The sequence below is a fragment of the Phaseolus vulgaris genome, chromosome 4 (genome assembly GCF_000499845.2).
Source record: "Phaseolus vulgaris cultivar G19833 chromosome 4, P. vulgaris v2.0, whole genome shotgun sequence".
Taxonomy (NCBI): Eukaryota; Viridiplantae; Streptophyta; class Magnoliopsida; order Fabales; family Fabaceae; genus Phaseolus; species Phaseolus vulgaris.
Window position 1 is genome coordinate 28753650 of NC_023756.2, and position 21786 is coordinate 28775435.

Below are 21786 nucleotides of genomic sequence, written 5' to 3' on the forward strand. Positions count from 1 at the left end.
TTTCCCGTTCGAAGCGGTGACAGGCGTCGCCAAGAAGAAGGCGCCGCCAAAATAGAAGGCGTCACCAAGTAGACGGCGTCGCCAAGAAGAAGGTGTCGCCAAGAAAGAAGGCGTCGCCAAGAGAAAGTGTCGCCCAAGCGTGGGCATCGCCAAGAAACATAATGGAGGAAAAACACACAGTATATGAAGCGTATGCAAAAGTAAAGCGGCATTACAGAAAGCAAGCATGGTACAGTGGAGTTAAATTTACAAGTAGTGTTCGAGATAAATGGGAGTAAGGCGAATAGGGCAAACATTACACGCCCTGCGCTCATACAAACGAACCACCCTTCAAGGGCCTCCGGAGTCGGGATGGGAGGAAGACGAAGCTCCACTCTCAGCCTGCAGGGCCCGGGTAAGTTGTGACCTCCGCTGCTGGTTTATCTTCGAACCTGCACCAAGGGAAATGAACATGTTAAGGACACCATAAGGCAAAACACGCGAAGATTTAGAAAGAATCAAAGGTGGAAGTTTCTAAGACAGCCACTCGTACATATATACTTCTCTAGGGTTTCGGTGTTGAACTCCAAACTGATCAAAGTGGCGGAGTCAAAACCCCCCGCTTCAGCCAGGATCCGGCAAACCACCTGGTCGTTCGGGGTTAGTTTCTTGAAGGGTTTGGACTTTAGGGCTCTCGTCTCCCTCACCCAGTACAGGGGAAACCCATCTAGGGCGGAAGGCACGAGATCAGAGCAATAGATTTTAAAAAACCTACCCTTCCACCTAGTGAAGGAGTTTTGGAAGGGGGACAGGAGAACCTTGCCGAGAATGTTACTGAAGGTCACCCAGAGGTTGTTCCTTTGCCTCTTCACCTCAAAGAAGTGAAGAAAGATATCAACCGAGGGTGCACACCCCAGAAAGCCAAAAAGTACGTCAAAAGCCTTGACGAAAGCCCAGCTATTAGGATACAACTGGGCCGGAGCAGCATTAATCTCCGTCAATAGTTCCCTCTCAAACCGGGAGAAGGGTAGGCGCATGCCGATGCTCTTGAATACCACCTGATAGAAGTAAAAGAAGGGGACCCCGTCGTTGGCCCGTTCATCCCCGCACACTGGCTCCCCTAAAGTGCAAGGGAGCACAACAATATCGTCGTCGTGCCTCTTCGCGAAGGCACGGTGATCATAGGAGCACGAATCCCCTTTGTGTTCCCTTATGACCTTGGTAGAGAGCAAGCATGAGCACTCGTCAAGGAGCTCGCTCGAAGCCCAAGTGTACAGGTCTTTAGGGTTAACCCTCGGGGAGGAACATGAGAATACATGTCGGAACAGTATCGGGGAAGGAGTTGGAAGGTCGAAGGAGAATGACTTGATGGAAACGCGGGGGTAAAACGTTGGCTAGAATGAACACCGAAAGAGCTTTTTGCGTAAAGAGAAGTGGTGCAAGTAGGGTTCGAAAGCACGGAGATGATAAGGGCAGGCGTAAGATTTCAAAGATCTAAATATTACAATTCGAGCGCCAAGTGACGCAATGGGAGCACCGTGCGATTGGGCCACGTATCGGAGGATGGGAGGATGATCCTGCGTCACTGGTTAACATTCAGAAAAATGTCGCGTCGACAGAATGCCCAAGGGTACGATGCGCCGTCGAGAACGGGAGCATCTTGTAGAAGCTCAGAATGTGTCAGGATTAAGCCAAGAAAGGGAACGTCCCATCAGCCATACGAAAAACGTCACGTGGCTGGCAAGGGCAAGACCTTCAGCTCTCCGCTAATCCCAGGCGTCGACCAGAGTCGAAGTCAAAGTCAATGCCAAGGTGAAGTCCACGGGTTGACCGCACCAGGCATCGCCAAGACGCAGAGGGCGTCGCCCGTGTAAGACGCAGAAGGCGTTGCCAGCATGAGACGCTAAGGGCGTCGCCAATACAAGTTATCAGCAGTGTCGCCTCCCCGATACCCACAGGTAGGAAAGACTGTGGAGGGAAACGAAACTGAATAAGTCAAAGCTAGTCACCTACGGCGTCTCCTCCCCGATACCCACAGCTAGGAAAGACTGTGGAGGGAGACGAGATCGCCGAGAGACGAGTGAACCACTGGTAGGGTCGCTCCCTGATACCCTTGGGAAGGAAAGACCAGGGAGGGAACGACCCCCTAGGGGGCTACGCGCCTTCCCGGTGCTTGGCGTTTCTAGACACCGTGAGGGCGATACGGCGCTGCTGTAGCAGGCCTCTCCTTAGGCATGGGCGCCGGGCACCAAGAACCAAGGGACAGATCGCCTTGGTGTTTGAGACACCCCATGGACGATACGGCGCTGTTAGGCAGGCCTCTCCATGGGCGTGGGCATCGACGCGTGACCTTGTCCCAAGTGTTTAAGACCCAGAATAGGTCCCAACTTTTCAGGGCAGAACAGGTTTCGAGGCACACGATTAGAAGTAAGGTGTCAGGCGTACCCGATCGCCCAACGCAGCGTTTGAAACAGGTAAGAGAACAAGCAAAGCGATTTAGGCACACAAAAATGAAGAACGGATATGAAATGGCTACACAAAGCCTATTACCCCGACAAAGTGCAAATGTTCCGAAAAATTTACAAGTTCAGCAGAAGATGACATGGAAACAAATATAAAGTGCAAAGGGTAAAATAGGCGGTTGAGGGCGGCAGTTTAGTCATCCAGCTCGAGGGGCATGACCTTTCCATCGACGACATGATGGGTGGAATCGCAGTTTGAAACGTCGATCCCCGGATTCTCGCAGACGGCCTGGGTCAGAGCCTCTTTGAATCCCTCCTCGAAGATGCCAGCCATGTCATCGATAAGAGCTTTCTTGGCCTTCTCCAACTCCTCGATGGCGGAGTCTCCGGAAGCCACCTGCTTCTCCAGAGCCTCCTTCTCCACTTAGAGCCGGCTGACCTCGACCTGCAGTTTGTCATGGTTAACCTGGAGAAGGCCCAAAGCCTTAGCCTGGGTAGCCATCTCCCCCTCCATCCGCTCCAGTTTTTCAGCCTGCTCGCAGCATTGGTCTTTCAAGTCCTTTTGAACCTCTTCGAAAGCTTCGACCATGCCTTGGAGGCCCGTTATTTGAACTTGGAGAGTGACTTCCCGAGCATAGAAGTCGGCCTGAAGCTCCATCGCCTCACCCAGCTGCTTTTCAGCCTCCTCCTTGGCCTCTTGCGCCAACTTCAGAGAGGCTTGGTAGGTTTCGTTCTGGCGTCCCAGAGCTTTATTTTCCTCCTCCAGCGTGGCGAACCTTGTTTCCAGGGCTTGGAAGGCTTGTGTGTGCAAAGCAGCATTTCTAGCTTGGGCACGCCAGTCAAGGGCCATGGCCAAGAAGGCTCCCAAGTAGAAGGGCATTCCCTCCCTCCTGTCGGAGTCTTTTGGCATTGATCCCCCGTTGAAGCCCCTCGTCAGATGCATAATTGGAGGAGGGATGGCAATAAGGTCTGGGGCGGCAGCGACGGAGGCAGGAGCGGCAGAGACCTCTACCGGTGGTGGAGGCGGAGCAGATTCGGCCCCTTCGCCTGTTTCCTCTTGGACCATTGTGGGAGGAAGAGAGGTAGCACTTGGAGGGTTGTCCCTGAAGGAATTCCCTCCCTGGGGCGACGCCGCTGGTAGAATGGGAACCCTAGCAGCCTTTCTCCTCTTGAAGACTAGCCCACCGTCAGAGTCTTCGTCATCGGAGATAATCTCCAACACCCTTTTTCCTTTGTCAAGAGGGGTTGGAGCAGGTGATGAAGCCACAGCCAGTGGGACTGCGGCGATGGGCGGAGGTGAGCTGGGCGTTTGAAGTGGTTGGGGGCTACGTGGGGGTGGTGAAGATAAGCCTAGTGGGGCTTCAGTAGTGGTTGGTGGTGGTAAGGGCAAGGTTAATGAGGGGTTTGGGTCAGCAGCAGCGGCGGAGGACGCGCCAGCCTTGGCGGCACGAGCAGCCTTCATCGCTTTCGCCAAGACCATCCTCTTGGAAGCATCCATCACCGATCCTACATTCAGACAAACCAAATAGCAGAAGTTAAGGCTAAAGCAGTTATACGAATCCACAAAACGCGAAGATGAACGAGACATAAGGCATTTAGCACAGAGGGAAACAGGTGGAGGAGGCCAACAGGGCAAACATGACGCAGTAAAACAGAGATAACAGAGGGCAACAAGAGAGGAGCCTCCCTACCAAAGTAAGTGGACAGGGAGTGGGCGTTGTACTCGCACGCGATGAGTTTCAGCGTGTCGAAAATGATCCCCAGGCCAGCCAAGGCCTTGCACATCTCCCTATCAGCAGGGGACAGCTCATCCAGGGCCTTGGCCTTGAGCAGCTTGGGATGCTCTGTCCAATATAGAGGGAAGCCGTCCAAGGCTGTGGGGTCATGCTTGGCGCAGCACACCCTGAAGAATTTTCCCTTCCAGCTCTTGTACGAGTTCTGGAAGAGGGAAAGAAGGATCCTGCCAGCGATCCCGGAAAAGCTCACCCAGAAGCTTTTCCCCTGCTTCTTCACCTCGAAGAAGTGTAGAAAGACGTCCACAGAAGGGAGGACGCCTAGATACCCGCAAAGAATCTGAAAGGCCCGAACGAATGCCCAACTGTTGGGATGTAACTGGGCAGGGGCTGTATTGATCTCGATAAGGAGTTCCCTCTCGAAGGGTGTGAACGGAAGGCGTACCCCAATGCGTTTAAATACGGTTTGATACATGAAGAAGAAGAAGGGGTTCCCTTTCCTGGGTCTGTCATCCACGCAAACAGGTTCCCCAGGCCTGCCGGGACGAACGGAAATATAGGCATCGTGAGTGCGGCAGAAGGCATTGAAATTGTACAAACGGGGGTCACCGCGATGATTCTCCAAGTCCTGAAAGGTCGTCATGGTGGTGCATTCATTTAAAAGGTCGTCAGGGGCCCATGTATAGAGGGCCTTATAGTCATTCTTGGGGGGAGAACTAGACCTTGGTTTCAGGCGCACCATGATGCGGATAAATAACTGAGAAAGAAGAAAGGAAAAGGGTTTTAATAAGCGATGCCAAGGCAGAAAAGGGAACAAAACCCTAGAAAAATGTCACCCACGCGAGGAAACCCAGAAAGAAGGAGAAGAGAACGGAGAAGAACGGAGGAGCGAAAGAACACAGAAATGCAGAAACATAAACAGTCCCAGGCAGTTCAAAATACACAGCGATGCAATGCGACGAAGAAGAAGAGTCATGGAGATGGAAAAATCATACCTTTTAATGTCGAAGTGGGGAAGGAAGGGAAGCGCAAAGGAAAGAGCAGAGATCAAAGAGAAAGAGCTCGAAGGCGATGAACAGTGCCAAAATGGAGAGAGAATGGATGAAACAGTGGTTTGAGCGCGGGGTTTTGGGTAACTTGAACGTTACATTTGCAACCCAAGAGGCGCTAATTGGGGACCGTGTGATCGTGTCGCGTGTCGAAGGATTAAGCGCTCAAGGGGAGCGCAAAGGACTTTAGAAGCTGACCGTGTGATGAGCCACGTGGCACGTGGTTAAGCGTGGCCCCAAAAGGTGTTACTTTCCCCGCTTCGGAGGATGTCCAATCAGCCATTAAGGGCACCCCCATGGTTCAGAGAGTGTCACGTCAATAGTTCGAGAAGTGTTAAGTCAGCAAAGAATGACACGTCACCAGGGTGACACGTGGACGGCGTGGGCGAGACCTTAGTCTTTGCGCTGAAGACAAGTCTTCAGCTTAAGACTAGGGGGCTTGTGTACCGTCCCGTATCCGAGCGTTGACAAAGTCAAGGTCAAAGTCAACGTCGGGGGTCAAAGTCAACGTAAGGCGTCGCCTAGGTGAGGAGACGCCAAGTGCCAGCATCGCCAAGAGGAAACGTCGCCAGGGTAAGGTGTCGCCTAGGTGAAGGTGTCGCCCAGTTAAGGCGTCGCCCAACTAGGGCGTCGCCAAGGTCAAATGTCACAAAGGCAAGGAGATCATAGTGTGGCTCCCCGATACCCATGGGTAGGAAAGACCATGGAGGGAACGACGCCGTGGGAAGGCCTCAAATCCCGATAATCCGGGGTAGTAATAAAGAGAAGAGAAAGGTGGCTTCAAGGCCATAATGATAGCGCCAGTGAAGGGCAGCCTGACTCGTGAAGTGCCCCTGCCGCCCCAGAGACGCCCTTGGGATAGATACGACTCAAGAGGAGGGTCACGCCCAGGGTAGCCAGGTGCAGGGTACGAAAGGAAGGCAGATACGCTCTCAAAGTGAGTGACTAGATGTTTGGAGGCATGAGTTGGCACCCAAAAGTCACCCCTTGCGTAGTTGCACTCCCAAGTAAGAGGACTCATGCGAAGAAATGCCCCCAGATGGGGTCACGGCGCTGTGAGGCCCTCCACGTGTACAACAGCCAGGTCAGAATAGAAACGCCATTTTGTCAGGTACAAGGTAATTAAGGTTATTTAATACAGTTTCCGTTTCGAACGTTTAAGGTACTATAAATGCTCCCAAGCGGTTTAAACGTCTTAAATGCGCTGAACGTTTCATAATTCAATGCGCTTTAAGACGCTTTAATTGCTAGAGTAGTTTAAATAGCGCCTCGAATGTTGGGAACGGGGTTCGAACTTTTGACAAATTTTCCAGAGACACTCTAGTTGCTTGCTCGAGCCTTGAGGTTACGCACAAGGGACTAGGGAAAGATCTTTGCCAGAACGAGAAGATATACACTAGACACAGTTCCTTTTAACCACCTTCAGAGTGCCATACACGGTGCTCCGATACGGAGGTGCAGAGTTTTTGAGGTTTCTTGCTGGCTCACTTGAGCGTCGGAGTGCAAACGGCCGCTAGGGCGCCCTTTTGTCCTTCTTTGCAGGAATCCACAGGTAACCAGTGGGAAGGAGTCCCTAGCTGACGGTTGAGGTCGCGCACGAAGACGTCCCAGGTCAACCGGACGGAACAAAAGGATCTAACATCCATGGCAACAGCTTCTTTGTTTGGTAAGCTAAGAGAGCATGAGCTTGAAATGAATAGGTTGGTTGTCCAAGAAAGTGAGGACAAACACAACAAAGGGAATGCCCTGAAAGCTGCTAACCAGAAAAGGAAACAAGATTCCAGTGATAGTGATGATACACAATGAGCTTGCTATCAAGAAAGTTCTGCAAATTCTTGAAAAAGAATAGCAAAGGCCAATCTTAAAAAACGTACAGCTCCATGAAATTGAATGACTTTAATCCTAACAAATATACTTATTATAACTGTGGTGAATAGGGACACATCAAGGCTGAGTGCCTTAACAATGAGAGCATGGAAAAGGCTGATTTCAAAGGAGAAAGGAAAGGAAAACCCAAGAAAGCATACATAGTAGCTTGGGATGATAATGAGGTATCCTCCTCTAGCTCTTTAGGAGATGAAGAAGCAAATTTATGCTTAAAGGCATCAACATCAAGCAGTGTAAGCTCAACTTCATCAATCAAAGGTAACAACTAGTACCAACTACTTGAAGCATTTAATGAAACACATGAAGAAGCTAATAGTTTGGCTCTCTTGAACAACCGATTGAAAGGATTGAACAACTGGCTTGAAAATAGAGTTAAAACACTAGAAGAAGAGTTGGAAAAATCTAAAGTTGATTTTGAAAATTTGGATTTGATTTACAAAAATTTTACTTGCATGTGTGACTCAAGTTTTTGTGAAAATTGTGAATCTTTTGAAGAGAAGGTTCACTACCTTGTGAAAACCATGGATAGACTTACAATTGGAAAATCCAACTTTGAGAATGTTCTTGCAACTCAAAATTGTGTTTTTGGAAAAGCAGGCTTAGGATTTTATCCACATAGCAAAAAGAATGGGATTTCAAAACCTTTTTCAACAGTGCCAGAAAATCAACGGATTAAAAGAACGAAACAACCCGTTGTTAAATGTTTTTACTGTATGAAGAGAGGTCATTCTGTTAGATTTTGTAGAATTCATAAATTTCTTGTTCCTAAAGGTATCTTTAAATGGATTCCAAGAAATATTGATGGTTCTAAATATAAATCTAACATGAAAGGTCCCAAATTTTTTAAGAGATCAAATCTTGTTACTTAATAAGCTTTCTTTTGCAGAACTTTGCCTCCAGATGAAGGATCTGTAAAATCAAAATCTCATGGATGCAAACAAGCAAGAGATTGCCTGTATGTTCAATCTCATGTATGTTCTAAAAATTAAGAACTGCTTCAAATGTGTAATATAAACTTGAAGGATAACTCTTTGTTCTTCCTATACTTGAACATTCAATTTTAAATCCAATTCTGTATTTTCACTTTTATAGTTATGAATTATTTTGTTTTGTATTCCTCTATTTCATTACAAAATTTATGTGCTTTAATTTGAATCCCTGTATGTTCAATGTCTGTTAAAAAGAATTTGGTTTTTAAAACTTTATTCAGCTGCTGCAAAAATTCAACCGATTGTTTCTACGAAACAACCGGTTGTTTCAGTTCTGTCAGCACTGGTCAAATCTGTTTCAATTCTCTGTGCTATGATTTTCTTTTTTGTTCAAACCCAGAGACATTTGTGGTCAAAAACCCATTAATTATAGCTTTGAATACATATTCTCTCTGCAATAACTACTCTTCATGGAATATATTATTCTAAACATTGGAAATTAAAATTGCTCTTAAGTTTGGTCTAATCAGCATGTGTTTTTTAAGTGCTTTTTGTTAGGACTGACAGACTGCTTTATTGTTCTGATTTGATTCCTTTTCTGTTTTTAATTTAACCCACTAAAAGCCAAAACTTTGACTGACTATTCTGATTATAAATGAGGTTATTAGTTGCAATTGTTCACAAGAAACAACCTGTTTCTTTTCTTTCTCTCTACACTAAACTTGTTTTGCAATTTGCCCACATCCTCTCTAACTAAACCATGGCATCAACACCTCCATCATCTAAGAGGATGAAGACAAGGGCAGTAAGGAGTGGTGGAAAGCTGGAAAGTTGGTTTTCAAGATAATCTGAACTAATTGAGAAGTTCCTACATGAAACAAGTAGGAAAATTTTCAACACTCCAAAGCTTGTTTCCTTCACCTGGATGAAACAACAGAACCTTACTGTGGTGAGGAGTCTTTTAAAGGAGAAAAGGCTTAAGAGATTCCTTGAGATGTCTGCAAATATCTATCCAGATTTGGTGAAAGTATTTTACACAAACCTTCAATTAATGGTGACATTCTCATCTCTCATGTGAAAGGGGTGGACATTGAAATCACCAATTAGGTCTTGACTACTATAACTAGGCTAAAATACTCTTGATTAAGAATCAGCAAAGGCAACCTTGGAGTGATAGAAGAGTTCAACAAAATGCAATTCTACAAGAATTGTCTCAAGAATCCCCTCTCAAAGGTACGAAACTTTTCTGTTGGAGGGTTGAAGCTTGATGCAAGGCTCATTGCCTTCATAGTTTCCTAGATTGTCACACCAAGGGTGAACAATCATTCTACTCTCTCATAAGAGGATTTGCTTTTAATCTACTACATCATGAACAAGGTTAAGCTCAACTAGATCCACATCTTCAAAGACCATATGCAAAAGGCTATAAGGTTAAGTGATTTCCATTATCCCTATGCCATTTTGATTTCTAAAATTCTACACTATTTTGAAGTAGATATAGAAGAAGAACTGGTTGAGATTGTAAATACTTCAAGCGAAATCAATAGTGGTTCCCTAAGCAAAATGGGGTTCACCAAGATTGGTTGAAGGTGGGTAAGCAAAGATGGAGATCAAGCAGACCAAATGGAACTCATGTTGAAGAAGAAACTGAAGTTGCAACAAACACAAAAGAATTTGCTGTTGAAGCTCATGAATGATAGGATAACTTCAATGTCTCCTTTTGAAAGGCTCATGGTAAGTAGGATGGACAACTTTGCGGAGAATCAAAGAAATCTTCATGAGCTATGTGAGTCTAGGTTCCAGCATATGGATTCAAGGTTCCAGACCTTGGATGAACAAATTGAGGAAGTTCATAACCAACTACTTGATCTGCAATATGGAAGGAATGACTGAAGCAAGTTTGAGGCTTTCATTTAAATTTATGGTTTACTTTTCTGAACAATTTCTTTTCTTTTATGTTGTTTTTAATCCTTCTTTCATTCTATTTGTGAAGACAAATAGGGGGAGAAGTGAGCTTTGGGTTGTAATGTTCCTATATTTGCATTTGTTTTGTTATGCACATTTGATTGGACATTGCTCTAACTGGTTTTTTGACGTTATAAAATCTGATACATATTTTAACCGGTTATTTCTGCGAAATAACCGATTGTTTTTCTGATGCTGCACCTATGCATGTTTGACTAGTTTCTCACATTGAGTTGGTTGATGCTCCTTTTTGGAAATCACCTAGTGGAAACTAGTTTGTGGTACCTGATTAATCTGGAATACATTATTCTGTATTTCTATTTTTTCTTGTGAATGCAGGTTAAGTAAGATTCTAAACAAAACATTCCAAAAAGCATCCTATGGATTTGTCTTCGTCAAATAGGGGGAGATTGTAGACATGGAAGCTTTGATGAACCAAATCTATGATGAAGGCTTGATGCTTTGTTGCTTTATTTGGAGCTTAGTTCTAGGGTGTTTAGAATTCTTGTAAAGATCATTCTTAATCCTATGCACAAGCTGAATCAATTTGTTTTAAAAGAGAAAAATGTCTTTTTAAGCAAAGAGAAAAACAACCGGTTGAAATCACGATATAATCGGTTGTTTTACACTTAGCTTGTTTGAATGTTTTCAAAACTGTTTTTCACTTGGTTACTGTCAAAACCAATTCAACCGGTTAAAACGACATTTCAACCGGTTGATTGTCACATTTATTAACAACTTTTCAAAAACCTGTGACATTTGTTTCCAGTTGAATTAAAACTGATTTGGCTCATGATTAAGTGCCTCAAACGGCTAGATTTAAGAGATATAAATATGGTTTTTCTATATATTCAAATATACACAGAATGTGAGATTGAAAACGTTTTTGAGAAGAGATTTGCTTCAAAGTTTTGCAAGATTGCCTAAAGGCTATGCATTGGCTCAAGAACTGATCTTAGGAGCTTTGTGATTCCTCAAATACCAGGTGTTAGGTGTTCCTTTTTTATTCTTGTAATTGTTACTTTTCTATACTTGTAAAATTTGTAAACCTGTAAGGTTAGAGGATGTTCTGACTATGGTTGTGTGAAAGGAAAAGAGGGTGAGTGTTCTTGTGTTATCAAGATCACCTCTTTGTGGCTTTGTGTGTTTGTAATCTATGATTGATTAATAGGAGAATACCTAGTGGTTGTTCTGAGGATTGAATGTAGCTCAGGGGTTGAGTGAACCACTATAAATTGATTATGTAATCTCTCTCTCACACTCACTATAAACTGTTTGATTTGATTTTTGTCTTTGCTGCTATATACAACCGGTTAAAAACGAAATTTCTTTTAGAGTATATGGCCTGAAACAAGAGGGGGGTGAATTGTTTATGAAAGGTTTTCGAAAACTTTGAAGGTATAATGAAAGTCAATGAAAAATCACAGAGAAAGAAACTAAGGAAAGCAAAGCACAAAGCTGTTTTAGTTGATTTCCAAATGATCAACCGGTTGATTTTGCGATTCAAATGGTTATTTTTATCATAAGTTAATAAAAACAACTTACAACATATATATGTAAGATCAGGGAAAGAGAGAATCACACAAATAAATTTATACTAGTTCACTCTTACACCAAGAGCTACATCCAGTCTGCAGAAACCACTAGGTAATCCACTATGCAATCAAAACCAGATTACAAACACCACACACCAAAGTAGTGACCTTTGTTAGAAAGGATGGCTTTAAACTAGAGGGGGGGGGGGGGGTGAATTGTTTAAAGAGTGTTTTGCCAAAATTTTAAGTCAAGAATGAAATTATCTCGAGCAACAAATGATAAAGAATTCAGTTTGCCAAAACTCAAAGCAAAAAAAACAACACTAGAAAAACAATCGGTTGTTTCGCAAAAACAATCGGTTGTTTCGCAGAAACAATCGGTTGTTTATATCAGTTTGCAAATATCAAAACTGAATTTAAAGAGATTAAGGATAGAGAGAATGCACACAGATGTTTATACTGGTTCACTCTAAACCCAGAGCTACATTCAGTCTTCTCAGAAACCACTGAGGAACACCACTAAGCAATCAAACCTAGATCACTTACAACACAACCAAGAAAGTGACATTGATCCCCTCAAGACACACACTTCTCTTGGCCAACACACCAACACTAAGAATGATGATCTTGATCCCCTCAAGAACACACAACACTTCTCAGCAAACACAGAAAGATTCTTGTTCAACAGATACAAGGATTACACTTGTTACATAAGCAATTCTGAAATCAATACAAGCAGAAATCCTATCTCACACTCTTTGATCAATCTCAATCTCTAAGCAATCTCAACTCTTTGAAAATCTCAAAACACTTGTGTACAAACTTAAAAACTCAAATATGTTTTTCTGAATATATTCAAAGATGTTGTTTGTTCTCAAATCTTAACAAACTATTCATTGCATTTAAAGATTGGTCAAAGCATTAAAGACTGGAGCGTAAACAGTTAGAAAAACATTTAATGCTCAGTCAAAGTACAAACCATTTTTTTGTTGTACCAAAACAAACAATCGGTTGTTTCCATGAATCAATCGGTTGTTTTGGTTTTAACAGCTCAACCATTTGAAAAGCAGTTTTCAACCTTTTCTAAAAACTCCTAAATATAAAACAATCGGTTGTTTCGACAAAACAATCGGTTGTTTTTCACTTAGTTTGAAAAACACTTTTCTTTTAAAAAGATTGAGAATGCTTATGCTGTGGATTCAATCAAGAGTGGATTACATAAACAATCTACCCCAGATCCTATCTAAGACAGCTCAGCAACAACAAGCACAGCCAAGCCTTCAACATCCTTCAAAGGGTTTGGATTCTTCAAAGCTTGAACACCACTTGGTTCAACAACCTTGAACTCCTCAAGAAACACCCTACCTTTGGCAAACCACACCGCGAATGTTATTGTTGAACACCTCAAGAAAACACAACACTCATTGGCAACACAAATATAGAAATACAGAATATTCCACTCTCACTTGAAAATCCAAATCTTGATGTGAATCTTGAAAACTTGAGATCAAATTTCCCAAACTGAATTCTCAAAATTGTTTCTTACCTTCCAGTAGCGTATAACAAACTATATATACTTCCAAAGGTTGGTTAAAAACATTTAAAGCAGGAGCGTATTCAGTTAGAAATCATTTAAGACAGATTCACCAATCAAAACTAAATTTTGTTATGATTTTCAAAGACACAATCGTTGAAATCACAAAACAATTGGTTGATTTGGTTTGACGGCAAAAACCAAGTCAAACAGCTTTCAACCTTTTTCAAAAATCTCTAAGAGCTAAAACACCGATTGATTCGACAAAACAACAGGTTGTTTTTCACTTGGTTAGAAAAACATCCAGTTTCAAAAAGGTTTTAAATCACATCAGTTTCAAATTCAACAAGGGACTGGATTACACTTTAATTTACCCAGATCCCACCCACACACAACAACAACTCCAGCCTTTCATCAAACATCTTGGATTTGGATTCTTCAAAGCTCTTGATCACTCTTGATCAACAATTTCCCCGTATTTGATGAAGACAAATTCCTGGTTGCTTGTGTTGATCTATTTGAATCTGAACTTGTACCTACAAAACATAAACTATGCAAACACAGAGCATAAATAGAGTCAGGTTATCAAGGTACACTCACTAGTTTTCTACATAATCAAACCAACAGAAAAAATAATTCAAAAAGTGCAAAAAAAAGTGAATTTAAGTGAGTGTAGCAGCAACAATGCAACAGAAATAAACTTCAAATCAGAGTTTGTAGTAGCAGCATACACAACACATAAACCAATACCTTCTCCCCCTATTTTTCTTCACAAATAGAATGAAGAAAGAGATAAAAACATAATTAAGAAAGAAATGTCCAAAAAGTAAAGCAAGATAAGCATAAACATAACTAAAACTTTGCTTCAATCTTCCTTTCTGTACTGCAGCTCAAATAGTTGGTTTTGAACAGCTTCAATCTGTTCATTAAGGTTCTGGAAACGTGTATCCATGCTTTGGAATCTTTCATCAAAGTTCTGAAAATTTGTAGCACAATCATGGAGATTCCTTCGGTTTTCAGCAAAGTTGTCCATCCTATTAACCATAAACCTCTCAAAAGGAGACATTGAGAGAATCCTTTCTCTTTGATTTCCAGCACCAATGCTTCCTTTGTTGATTCGCAGCCCTGCATACTTTAATCCAGTGATGGCAGTCCATACTTCATGTGTAATTTCCATATCAATCCATTTTACATGAGAAACGAGGTTATTTCCAACAAATTGAAGGTTGGTATAGAATACCCTTATAAGATCAGGATCTATTCTTTGAGAAGACTTCTCAGCTCACTCAGCTTCTGCTCCTTTAACCAAGTGAAAGAGATAAGCTTTGGATTGTTTATTGTCTTCCTACTTGTTTCATGAAGGTGAAATGCGTCCTCTCCTTCTTACAACCCTTATTTTGATCCTCTTTGATGAAGGGGTGCGGGTTCCATGAATACAAAGAGAAAAACAAAAAACATAATGAGATTCTTGGGCAAACTTTCAAACCAACAAGACATGTGGCAATGGGTTGTTTTTGTGAAGAGAAACAACTGCATATGAGTTTATATATTCACATAAAACAGTTCCAATCCTTGGCATTTAGTGGGTTCCAGTCTTCAAGAAAGAGAATCTAGTCCAAGGTTATACAGTGGCACGTCACTCAATGGCAGATTTCACATGGTGGCACATGAATACTTTGAATAGTCATAAGGATTCTTAATTTTCCAAGAAATTATGGAATATATTCCATTTATGACAAAAGTAACACCCTTCTGAATGAAATCAGACCCATGATAAATGCACTTTGACCCATAACTGCTTGGGGAAAGAATCTGCAACAGTCAGAATGTAAAAAAAATTAATTCAAATTTAATGCAGTGCTGTCAGAGGGAGACAATCGGTTGTTTCGTGAAGACAATCGGTTGTTTTTCTGTGACAACAACTTAAGCATTTCACAGATTCAGAATTGACAGGCAAATATGAATTAGAAAGGAAGACTTCATATACACATTACATAGATGAAAGATAAAGGCTTTAATCATTATTTTTCATACTACACAATTAAAGAAAGAAAAAAAAATCATGAGAAGAAAATAAAAACAAGGAAAGTCTTATCATTTTGACAAAGTAGTTCTTTTAATAAGTCATTGTCCATGATCAAGAAATTTCACTTGGCCTTCAAGAGGACTAAGCTGGTACTACACAGTAATTGGAAGTCCAGAAGATTCCTTCATAAGCTTGATCTTGTGAATTAAGACTCTTTGATCTCTTAGTAATCACTACTTGCATCATCCTCTTCCTTGGCCATCAAACACAGATTAGCTTCTTCAGCTTCACTTGATGAGGAGTTGGATGAAGAGACATCATTTTCATCCCAAGCAATGTAGGCTCTTTTTTATTTTGCTTTTTTTTCCTTCTTGCTTGATTTCTTCTCTTTATTTGGGCATTCAGACTTTATGTGCCCCTACTCTCCACAACCATAACAAGTATAATTGTTAGCATTAAAATCACTACTTCTCTTGTTGCCATACCTTTCTTTATTGGATTCTTTGTTTCGGTTCTTCTTCAAGAATTTGCTGAACATTTTGGACAACGAACTAAGAGTTTCTCCTTCACTCTCATCACTTGAAACTTGATTGTTCTTGTGCATGGCAGTTTTCAAGGCAATGTTTCTTACATGCTTATATTCACTCTCTAGAATGTTGAGTCTATTCATCTCCAACTCATGCTCCCTAATTTTCCAAACAAGGAGGTTGTAGTCAAAGATGTCAAGTCCTTTGATTCTGAGATAGCTGTGACTTTAGGTTTTTGAGAATCCTGATATTCAACTCTTCTTTATCAAGGACTTTTCCAAGACTCATGAGATGATTGACAATGTGAGTGAACCGATTTTGAACATCCACAATTGATTCTCCTTTGAGCATTCTAAACATCTCATACTCTTGGATTAGAGTATGTTTCCTTGCCCTCTTTACATCATTTGTTCCTTCATGAGTTACCTCTAGAGTATCCCACATCTCCTTAGAAGATCTGCATTGAGAGACCCTGAAAAACTCATTAGAATTTAAGGCAAAGGTGATAATATTTTTTGCAATACAATCAAACTTTGCTCTTTTGTTTTTTGCATCAGTCCATTGGGACCAAGGTTTTTTAATAGAAACACCATCATTTTCAAGCTTAGGAATAAAAGGGCCATTTTCAATTGCATCCCATATTCCTTTATCAAGAGATTCAACAAAGATCTTCATACGTACCTTCCAAAATTGGTAATTCAAACCACAAAACAAAGGTGGTTTGTTTATTGATGCACCCTCCCCAAAGGGTAATTTTTCAGTCATAAGAAAAAGATTTTTAGGATCAAACTTGAGTATTTTTCAAGTACCAAGCTTTTGATGCCAATTGTTAGAATACATGGCCTTCAACAAGACGGGCGTGAATTGTTTATGAAAGGTTTTTGAAAACTTTGAAGGTATAACGAAAGTCAATGAAGAATCACAGAGAAAGAAACTAAGGAAAGCAAAGCACAAAGTTGTTTGAGTTGATTTCCAGAAAATCAACCGGTTGTTTTTGCAATTCAACCGGTTGTTTTTATCAACAGTTAATAAAAAGAACTTAAAATAGATATATGTAAGATCAGAGAAAGAGATAATCACACAAATAGATTTATATTGGTTCACTCTTACACCAAGAGCTACATCCAGTCCCCAGAAACCACTGGGTAATCCACTATGCAATCAAAACATATTACAAACACCACACACTAAAGTAGTGACCTTGAACCCCTCAAGAAACACACTACCTTTGGTAAACCACACCAAGAATGTTGATCTTGAACACCTCAAGAACACACAACACTCCTTGGCAACAAAAATACAGAAGATTAATAAAGGATTACACCTGATCAAAGTACAACTGAAAAGTATACAATTGCAATCCTATTCCAGTCTCACTTGAAAATCCAAAGCTTGATGTGAATCTTGAAAACTTGAGATCGAATTTCCCAAACTGAATTCTCAAAATTGTTTCTTACCTTCCAGGAGCGTATAACAAACTATATATACTTCCGAAGGTTGGTTAAAAACATTTAAAGCAAAAGCGTATGCAGTTAGAAATCATTTAAAACAAATTCACCAGTCAAAATTGAATTCTGTTAGGATTTTCAAAGACACAATCGCTTGAAATCACGAAACAACAGATTGATTTGGTTTAACAGCAAAGTCAACCAAGTCAAACAGCTTTCAACCTTTTTCAAAAACCTCTAAGAGAAAAACAACTGATTGATTGGACAAAACAACAGGGTGTTTTTCACTTGGTTAGAAAACATCCATTTTCAAAAAGGTTTTAAATCACATCAGTTTCAGATTCAACAAGGAAGTGGATTACACTTTAATCTACCCAGATCCCACCCACACACAACAGCAACTTGAGCCTTTCATCAAACATCTTGGATTTGGATTCTTCAAAGCTCTTGATCACTCTTGATCAACAATTTCAACCGATTGTTTTTCTGCAAAGCGTTTTAATTGCTTTGATTGTTTGGCTTCCCTGATTGCTCCTTCTATGATTGTTGATAAAACTTCATTCTTAGCTAATTTTTTGCGAAAATCTTTTGTCAAAACGCTTTGGGTCTTAATTCTAACAAAACGCTCTGGGTCTTTTTCTTTTTCTTTCAATCATCTTTTGGTGCATGTAATGACTATCACGAGTGGCTAATTGCTTTCCTTTGGAATTGAATGTAATCATTTTAAACTTCTATGTATTGAGGTGATATTTATCTATAATATTATTCTCTTATTTGAAATTGTTATTTTCATTTTATGCTTAAAGATTGAATTTTTATTCTTGATTTAGATCTTTGGAATTGAATGGGAAGTACTTTTGATGATCTGACTTAAATGAAAGTACTTGATGTGTAATCCTAGGAATATATTATTATACATCAAACGATAAGAATTTTTTATAAATAGTTGAGGAATCAATGTTTAAGAAATTATCTTAATAATTTCATATGTGAGAAATCAATATGAATGACTCTTTTTGTTGCATCAATATCAATTAAGAAAGAATGTTGTATGCTTTTATTTACCAAAATACAAATGAGTGAGAAAGATTAAGTTCAATCCCAATTCTAACTATCAATTTTTCATAATCATTTACTCTATTTTTATTTAAATTGCAAGCAAATTTTCTTTAAACAATACTCTTATACCTTGAATCAATTTAGTGCATACATTTAAATATTTAGTAAATGCTACAAGTTAACATTTGAATAGAATTGTTTTTTATGTGTTCGATATCCGTCTTTTGAGACAAATTATTACTTCAGACTCGATAGACTTGTCAAATTAGGTCAACAAGGTATTGGCGTCGTTCCTCGGGAATAATTTTTATTTAAGGTTTTAAAGTTTAACTCACCAAATATTGGAGATTTTTTTCTTTTATTTTAAAATTAGTTATTTTTTCTTTATTTTAAATATTTTTTGTTTTTCTTTTATTTCTAAAAATCAGTTATTTTTTCTTTATTTTAAATTTCTTGTTTTTATTTTATTTTTTAAAATTAGTTATTTTTTTCTTTATTTTAAATATTTTTCTTTTTCATTTATTTTTAAAATTTAGTTATATTTTTTTTAAGAATTTAGTTATTTTTCTTTATTTTAAAATTTTGTTTTTCTTTTATTTTTAGAAAACATTAGATTTTTTTCTTCATTTTAATTTTTTATTTTTCTTTTATTTTTAAAAATTAGTTATTTTTATTTTAAATTATTATTTTTATGTTAATCATTGCTTGAGCTAGTTTATGATATATGATATTAAAAGGACATGTGATCTGAGTTGATTTTAGGATTGTTCATTTTATGGTGTGACACTTTACTTAGAATGAGATTTTAAGAAAGTATATGGTGAGAACTCTAAGAATATCCCCATTGGACATAAACTTAACCAAGTGGTTAAGTTGTGTAAAAGTTCACTTCACAAGAGCAAAAGGAAAAGACAATTACAAGGTGAGTATGATGCCAATAGGTGCATAATTAAAGAACATGAAAAGGAAAGCCAAATAAGAATTGTCGAATGGAAGAATGAAACAAAACAAGAAAATAACACAGCGAGTAAAAGCGGAATGGCAAAATGGAAGAAGAGATGAAGGAAGGAGAAAGCTTATGTGATGGATTGAGAACTGGAACATGCCACTTGGAGTGTGGTTGACCTCCAAGATAAGCGTTGCTAGCCGCCACTTGAGAGCTCTCAATTACTCACAATATAAGACCTAAATGCTAACAGGAATCAAGCCTCACTAACACCTCACACAATTTGTGCAGAGTAACTTTTCTTTTATTAATTTCAACATGAGAAATACAAAAGGGAGACATCCTATTTATAAGTGGAGAAGCCTTGGAGAACAAGAAGGACGGTATGATGGGAAGACATATGGTGGGGATAGGGTATTAACCTTGGTCAATGCCGCACCATCACTTACATTCTAGAAGGTAGGAACCGTCCAGCCTCACACAACCATATAATAAGGAGGATGGAGACCTAGAGGTTGTTTATTGATTTAATTGCAAATATGGGTCTAATTGGGCTTTTATTTATTTTTGAAGGCCCAATAAAGAGAAAAACTCTAGGGTGAAGGAATGTACAAACATATCCAAGAAGACCTCCAAGTCATCAAAACATAAACTAGAGCTTTGGCCCGAAAAATACAAGAAGATTGGGCTTCTGCTGACTGGTCAACATTATTTGTCGGTCAAGCTTTAGCATAAATAAATAGTATAAAGTTTTTTAGGATTTCATGGGCCATGTATTGGGCCTAGTAGCATAAAATAATTGGACCAAATATTTGGGCCAAGTAGTATAGGTTTTTGGGCTTCTATTTGGGCCAATAGAAAAATATGACTAGTTAGGGTTAAAAGTGACTAGTTAGGGTAACAACTGGGCTTCTTTGAGCCCAATGTAACCCTAAAATGTCTAAGGTATATTGGAGAACGAAAATACTTTGGCATGGAGCACATGGACGTCCACATGGCAACATTGGAGTGGAGAGGATTTACCATGGAAGGTGTGAGTTAAGCATGGAAAGCATGACTCCACATGGCACCTTCTCATTGGAGAGTTTTATTTTTAATTTTAAACTTTTGGCTCCAAAATGTTCAGCCCTCTATCCTGTAAATTGAGGTGTTTGGCTTGTTGAAGATGGATGTTGCCCCTTCAAGACAAAGTGTTTGATGAAGCCAAATGTGTAATTTACCTCAATATTTGTATTTGCTTTGAGGATGTCTTAGGTATAAATTAGAGGTTGTTTAAAGTGGGCTTTTTGCTGGGTAACCCACCTCTTAACCCCTGACCATGTGATAAGAGAAAGCACAAGTTTTCTGAAAATGTTTTTCACATGTTTTGTAAAAATATCCTTTACTGCATAAAAAATGAATATGTTCTTCTCTAAATGAATAGATTCTTTCTTAAACTGATGTCTTGATTAAGTGTTTTTGAAAATCATGTTTTATGCATCAAGTATCTTGATTAAGTCTTCATTCCATCAAAATGACTGAGTTTCATTTGTTAAAAAGATCTTGTTATCGTTTTGAAAATGAATTCGTTCTTCCGTAAATGAATAGATTCTTTTTTGTCTGGTGCCATGTTTCTTAAAAGGTTTTTTCACAGCTTTATCTTTGCACCAGAGAGTTTGACTAAGTCTCTTACATCTAACAAAATCTCTCACTGCTCTTGAAAATAAGTCTGTTCATTTTATTTTAAATCTGTTCTTTTTATAACTGCTTTAACTGTTTTTTTAAAGTCTGTTATAAAATGTTTCTTATAAAAGGAGAGTTGCTTCTGACTTGAAAGTAACGTTGAGAAAATAAGTTTTACAACAAAGATTGAGTAGTTTGCATTGAATGAGTACGTGTTCTTGAAAGATTTTAAAAACTAGAAATTGTGCTTGTTCTTGCTTGGTTCTAAGGCTTGGTTGGAGGTGCTGTCACAGTGTGTGCAATCTGTTTTACTGGTCTAAGACAAATTTATGCATTCTCATACCAGGTGTATTCGTTTCATCTTTCATTTCCTTGTAAAGTGTGATTGTAAGACTCTTCTTGATAAGGTTTCTTGAAGAGTTGTGTGTGTTGGAATAGTGTTTTTCAGCAAGTTGTGCCAAGTTCTTGTAGGGTTCAAGAACAGTGGTTGTGTAAGTGTTTTGATTCGTTTGTTAGTGGATTTCACCTTGAATTAGGTGAGACTTGATGTAGCTCATTTGAGTGAACCAGTACAATCGCCTTGTGTTTAATCTCTCTTCATCCCTACACTCTTTTACTGTTTTTATCTGTTGAACTGTCAGAAATTGAATCTGTTCAATTAAAAATAAACCTGTTATTTCTGGGCTTGTTCATTCTGTTCTTGATTTTTGGAAAATCTGTTTGATCTCTTTAAAAGTGTAGGAACTGTTGAACATAATTGGAACTCACTGATTTGTGGAAGTTTACAAAATTAATTGTCAAGCCTTTAATTAAACGTTTATCACTTGCTTTAGAAAGTTGAGGTTTACAGATTCTGCTCTCACTGTTTCTCTCTAAAAATCAATGTGATTGTAGCTTGCCATTTAATTTGCTTAAAATAAAAAATCACTTAACTGATATAACTGTCTAACTACATAAGCAATATAAAAATAAATTTGTTCATTGTCAAATAAATCGATTTATTTTTCTCTGACCTGTGATAAATCTAAATCTATGCGAAAGTTTT

The 21786-nt window shown here is 39.6% G+C and overlaps 1 protein-coding gene across 1 annotated transcript; it reads right to left on the reverse strand.

The window, feature by feature from the left end:
• Window positions 1-15821: 15821 nt before the first annotated feature.
• Window positions 15822-16301, reverse strand: LOC137838598 (uncharacterized). Its single transcript, XM_068647839.1, has one exon. It carries the CDS (start codon window positions 16299-16301, stop codon window positions 15822-15824), a length of 480 nt encoding a protein of 159 aa, XP_068503940.1.
• Window positions 16302-21786: the final 5485 nt, after the last annotated feature.